This window comes from Mirounga leonina, unplaced genomic scaffold (assembly GCF_011800145.1).
Source record: "Mirounga leonina isolate KUSES-001 unplaced genomic scaffold, KU_Mleo_1.0 Mir_166, whole genome shotgun sequence".
In the NCBI taxonomy this organism is placed as follows: Eukaryota; Metazoa; Chordata; class Mammalia; order Carnivora; family Phocidae; genus Mirounga; species Mirounga leonina.
Window position 1 is genome coordinate 25,399,229 of NW_023270418.1, and position 6,348 is coordinate 25,405,576.

Here is a 6,348-nt window from a genome sequence, read left to right on the forward strand (position 1 = left end):
ATAAATTTAATTAGGTTTATATTGTGTATGTATATTATTGTGTAACACATGTCATGTTTTATTTGTCTAAGTTAAAAAGATGTGATAGACAGTAGGTTTGCCAGATGTCTCATAAATTTACCTGTTACGTATTGAGTTTTTGTGTTCTTTGTTAAGGGATGTTTTTCCTCAAATACAGAGTCCTTGCCTTGTGTTCTGGAATGTGGAATATCCTGTTACCCCAGGTCCATCTCCTAAACTCTTTCTGTTAAACCTACATTCCTCTGAGCCTTTCCAAGAGAGTTTTGATTCCTCCAAGGTTCTCACGGTGCATAATGTCAGTTTACACCCCCTGATGACACTTTGAGTCAACCAAAGTCTCTTATCAGGCTGATTTCTCACACTTGAGAGAATTGAATTTCCTGTGGACTGTGATTGTTAACCAAGACCTTGCAGTTTTCTAAAGAAAACTAGTTGATTGAATGTATATATTCACAGTATACTCCAGTTATTTTCATTGTCCTCTTGTTCCCTGCAGATCCCCCATAGTGGAGGACACCCAAATGGCCAACAGAAATGTCAGTGTGGTAACAGAATTCATTCTCCTGGGGCTGACCGACAACCCTGAGCTGAATACCATCCTTTTTGTGCTGTTTCTCTCCATCTACCTCGCCACTGTGGTGGGCAATGTTTGGATTATCACAGTCATCTGGGCTAGTGCCCAGCTGCATTCCCCCAAGTACTTTTTCCTTTGCCAGTTGGCTTTCTTAGATTTCTGCTATTCCTCAGTCTTTATTCCTAAAATGTTGGTGAACTACATAGCAGGACAGAAAGTCATCTCCTATCGAGGTTGCTTCCTTCAGTATTCCTTCTTCAGCATGTTCCTGACCACCGAATGCTTCCTCCTGGCAGCCATGGCCTATGATCGCTATGTGGCCATTTGCCGCCCACTTCACTACAAAGGCCTCATGACCCGCACGTTCTGCGTCCATTTGGTGACTGCTTCCTACCTAGTAGGTTCTGCTAGCTCACTCACCCACCTGAGCGGCTTGCTCAGCCTGTCTTTCTGTGGGCCCAATGTCATCAACCATTACTTCTGTGATATCCCACTGCTCTTTCAACTGTCCTGTTCTGACACCCGGTACTGCAAGATCTTATTTACTGTCCTCTCTGGCATGACATCAGTGACCGCCTTTCTGATAGTGGTTAGTTCCTATCTGGGAATCCTCCTCACTGTCCTGAAGTTACACTCCACAAGGAGCAGATATAAAGCATTCTCCACATGTGCTTCTCACCTAATGGTCGTAACTCTCTTCTATGGAACAGTGATATTTACTTATCTGGGGAGCAGCTCTAACCACCCACAGGATAGAGCCAAAATCCTCTCCATGTTTTATACTCTTTTGCTGCCAATCCTAAATTTCCTGATATACAGTGTGAGAAACACAGAGGCCAAAGAAGCAATGAAACGAATTATTTTGAGAAAAATATTTGCTCAGTGACCGTGAATGTTCAAGAAGAAACTTTTAAGGAATGTTCATTGATTCTACAGGCAGGTGTATTGTTAAATACCTGTGAGATTTGTTGGAGGAAAAAAATGGTATTTTCAAATGTATTCATTATTGGCTTTTGGAAACACACAGACATATATACATATATATATATACATATATAATGTATGTATGCATATATGTACATATACACATGCAATACCTTCTGTCTAGGAGGAAACACACTTCTTCCATCCTCTTGGGTTTACTATTTGGAGACCTGTGAACTAAACTGACAAAAGACAGATTAAGAGGTGAATAGGCAAAGTTTATTCATATGTATATAAGATGCACAAAAAAAAGTAGCTTGTTCAATAATTAGAGAATAGGGGTTCATATAATTTAGTATGTGAAAGGCTTTTATAGGAAGAACAAACAGGCTTCTGAGGGAAAAAAAGGAGAGATAAGAAATTTTGTGATATTGCTTGTTTATACAGGGGCTAGTGGTCTTCTCTGTCTTCTTTCTTGGGAGAAAACACCCCAGGGAGAGAGCAGTTATAGCAGCCTCACTCTTAGAGGTTCCTGCTTTTAGTCAGATAAGAGAAGCTCTGAAAAAGTCTCTTTATGCATCAACTAAATCCCAAGTGTCTCTAGTTGGAAATAATTTTATGCCACTATGTAATTTGGATCCCTTACATTTGCAAATTATTATTTTGAATCCCTACTAACTCAATGAAAATCGGTTACAGAGAGTGCACTCAATTTTCCTTCTTCTTTACAACTCTAGAGGAGCTGACTTATTTCACAGATGAGAAAACAAAGGATCAATGGAGTTAAAAGCTCACCCAAGACCAGAGAAGACCAACGTTTGAAAGATAGAATTCAAGCACACATATATCCATATACTTGCACTCAGGGCTCTTCCCATTTTAAGAAACAAATAAAATTCCCTGTGTGTATTTTGTATGACATTTTTACCTAGAACTGTTACAATTGAATATTTAACTTAAAAATAATTCCACAACCTCTTTTTTTTTTTTCTTTTTAGAGAGAGAGTGTGCGAGCAGGGGAGGGAGGGCAGAGGGCAGGGAGAGAGAGAACCTTAAGCAGGCTCCCCGCTGACCGTGAAGGCTGATGCAAGGCTTGATCTCATGACCCTGAGATCATGACCCAAGCCAAAGTCAGGAGTCAAACACATAACTGACTGGGCCACCCAGGTGCCCCTCCACAGGCTCCTTTTTAGGGCAATTCCATTTCTGCCAGTTGTTTAATACTTTTTTTTTTTAAGGTAGGCTCCACCCCAACATAGAGCTTGAACTCACTACCCTGAGATCAAGAGCACCATGCTCTACCAACTGAGCCAGCCAGACACTCCGAATGTCAGTGGTTTAAAAGAAATACCAAAATGGCAATGCAAAGACACTCTGTCATATCAGATTACATTGGAATTCACTTAAAATCAACCTTTAGGAAACTTCCATAAAACAGCCACTTGAAAATGCTGATAGTGTTTTAAACAAATGACTGTTAGAACCCCATGTTGCTTATGTTCATTATTCCATATAGTGTGTATTGTTCTGCTTACTCACCCATGCAACAAAAACTCTGTCCAGTATCATTGTTATCACCTTTGGCTAATGGTATTTTTGCAATATGTAGTGAACAATGGTTTTGAGTGTGTGAAAAGAATGTTTATCAAATGGAATGATATTTAGCTCACAGCAATAAATCCTTCCTGTTAAAATCTGTAAGTCTATGGAATTTTTTTCTTATTGCTTGACAATTAAATTTAGGTAAATATGTAATATAATGTGTTAAAGCAAATTTTATTTTACTGTTTATATACAGTCCATATTTTCTTCCAGAATAATTCTATTGTCAAATATTTTAATATAATAGCTATTCAGTAATCACTGTTATTGTTATAATCGAACTTCCAAAAGCAAAACTATCACCTAATAAGGGAGATTTTAGGCGATGGTAAACAGTTTTCTGGATATCTCATAACCAAAGACTATAATTTAATGCTACATTGGGCCTACTCCGGTATCCATCTCCCAGTGTTATGTACTTAGAGTTTTTGCTTTATAAAGAAATTTATATCATAATGATAAAGTCTGTAAATAAATCTTTATTTTTCTAATTGTTTTCATCTCAGTGGATTTCTGATAATGGAATTCTTTGGTAAAATACATAGAAAAAATGTATTTTGATACTTTGCTAAATTACTTCCCAAAAGACTTGTATAAAACCTAATTCCTTCATCAATACAATTGTTTATTTAAAAGTTTAGTTATTATAACCTCATAGAAATAAATAAAAAATGTAATGCACAATAAAATTTCATTAATGAGGGGAGTCAAAACCCATAATGTGAAAATTAATGAAGATGGAATGAGTGATTGTGCTTTTCTTTCCCCAAATTATAGATTGATTGAGAAGCAATTTGAGGAAATAAATTTCCCTTTTCTTTTTACTAAAAAAAAAAAAGAACTTGAGAACATGGTCATTGGACCAAATCAAGAAAACAGGAGAATATTAAATCAAATGGAAAGGGTGAAATCAATGGAAATTGGCATTCTGAAATATTATAAAATTATAGATAGAAGTATTGTTTAGGAATACCATTAAAACCACAAAGAGCCCAGATGTATTTAAATATTTCTTATAAAAGTTATAAATTGGTAGAGTGAATTTTCCCAATAGTTTAAGGCTGATATATAAAAGAGCAACAAAAATTAACTTCTCTGATCTAGCGAGGCATTAGTTATATACAAAGATAGTTTCTCCAACAATCAGTAAAGGATCTTAACCAAGCAAAGTTCTCCCTAAAGTTTGCTTTATCTACTGCTGCATTTTGTGATGATCTTGTTTCTGGTTATGCTTTTTAAAATTAAAGCAGTAATTTAATGTAATTTTATGGCATGCAAGTGAATATAGTCTCTTTCTTTAGATCTATAGCCAACCTGAAGATATACGTTTGATTTTGTTGCTATTAAAAGCCTCTGTTAGCAGTGCAATGTTAATGATAGTATATATCTATATCTATAGGCATCTAAATGTATCTATATATCAAGCTCCCTGTCTATTTATAGATAGATAGATACATAGTTTGTACGATAAAATTAAGGTATTAAGGTCTTTGGTTCTACTTTAATTAACAGTGATCAGGCAATCCTGAATTAATATATGTAGGTGTGAATATTACATATTTCAATGTCCCAATTTAAGTTCTTTTGCAGGGGAAAGGAACAATGCTGATAAAAACACATCATGTCCATGGATATGGGATTGAAAAGGCCAAGGCACACATTATAATTGCTTCACTATTGAAGAAATGTTATAAAAAGAAGAGATTAGATTTGTTTTACAGGGTTTGAAGGAATACAGTATTTAAATTTAAAAGGTTTCAATATTTAATTTAAAGTTTCAATATTTAATTTAAATTAATATTTAATTTAAAAAGGTTTAAATTTAATGCATTTGAAAATCAAAGAAATGTGTCTCTAACACTACCTTGACTTCTTAGAAGCTGTGTGGAAATACATTTCAATTCAATGTAATGAGGCTTTGCAATACATGATATCCTGAGATCAAGGGAGATGCGTAGAGAATAAAAATCGCTTGAAAGATTCAAGCCAAAGATGGACAAGAATTTGGTGAGAACTTGTAGGGAGCAGTGTTGAGTATCAGACGGATGTTATGGGAACTGGCTTCTAAGTGCCATTTCAACAGTTAGATATTGTGCTGATGGATATTAAAAAGTTTATAACTTATGAATTTCAAAGAGCTGAATATGGCCTCTTTTTGGTGCCATGTTCTTTTTTCAAAATCGTAGGAATTTATAATTAAATGGGATGTTATAATCTGTTCTTCTAGTGAGAAAACCAAGTACTGAAGAGAAGGAAATGCAACTATATGTTATATATGCATTTGGGCTCGTTGGGTAATTAGTGGCAGTCTGAATTTCAGTCCCATTCCCTTATAACTGCACATGATATTACAGAGCAATTTGTTTTGAAAGCTAATTAAGATAACTAGAAAGTCTGAGAGACACATTCATACTTTTTTTAGACATGTGAGCATTTTATATCTCACTGAAGAAAAATAGTTCTTTTTCTGAATGTCCTTCAAATTTCTAAAATCCAGCATTTTAAAGTAGTCTCACCACTGTCCCTGCACCTAATTTCTATTCTTATATTATTTTTTTCTGGACAAAAGTATTTCCATACATTCAATCACACTAGTCAAATACCTAGCAAGTCAGCCTAGATTCATCTATCTTATCTCATTCAAATATTTATTGTATTAGGTATTATTGACTCTGGCTCCCAAATACCCTTAAAATCAGTTTCCCCTTCATTAATCATCAGTGCTGCTGTCTCAGTTCAGACCTTATGTTCTCAAACCTTAGCTATTGAAGTAGTCTTCTGGCTTCTTCCATTGCTTCCCTCCCCTTCACTGTGTCTCTATTCTTATCTCAGAAAAGGGTTTTGGTCATGATTTTTTCCTTAATGCCACATGTATTCTCTCATTTTAACAATTTATACTTATCTTTAATCTGAAGGGCCAAGAGCAAGAACTCCCATCTTTCTAAAGATTTTCTTGATAACATCTTTGAGAAAATTAGTTTATTTTCTCCATTGTTCTATCATTGCACACTGTATTGTAATAATGGATTGTGAGCTTTTGCTTTAACTCTTCATTCCTCTCCTGAACTGTTTAGTCCTGTAAGGAAAAGACTGCATCTTATTCAACTTCATAGTTTCAGGATTACTGGGATAGTGATTGTCACAATAGCAAGTACGCAATACTTACTTCTTTACTAAATCGATAAATTAAGTATTTCAAAGACTGTTTTGGGGTTTTTTTGTTTTGT

At 35.2% G+C, this 6,348-nt stretch overlaps 1 protein-coding gene across 1 annotated transcript; it reads left to right on the forward strand.

The window, feature by feature from the left end:
- The first annotated feature begins 542 nt into the window (after positions 1-542).
- LOC118015592 (olfactory receptor 1052-like) lies at positions 543-1,481 on the forward strand. The gene has a single exon (XM_035012330.1). The coding sequence runs from the start codon at positions 543-545 to the stop codon at positions 1,479-1,481; it is 939 nt and encodes a 312-aa protein (XP_034868221.1).
- Positions 1,482-6,348: the final 4,867 nt, after the last annotated feature.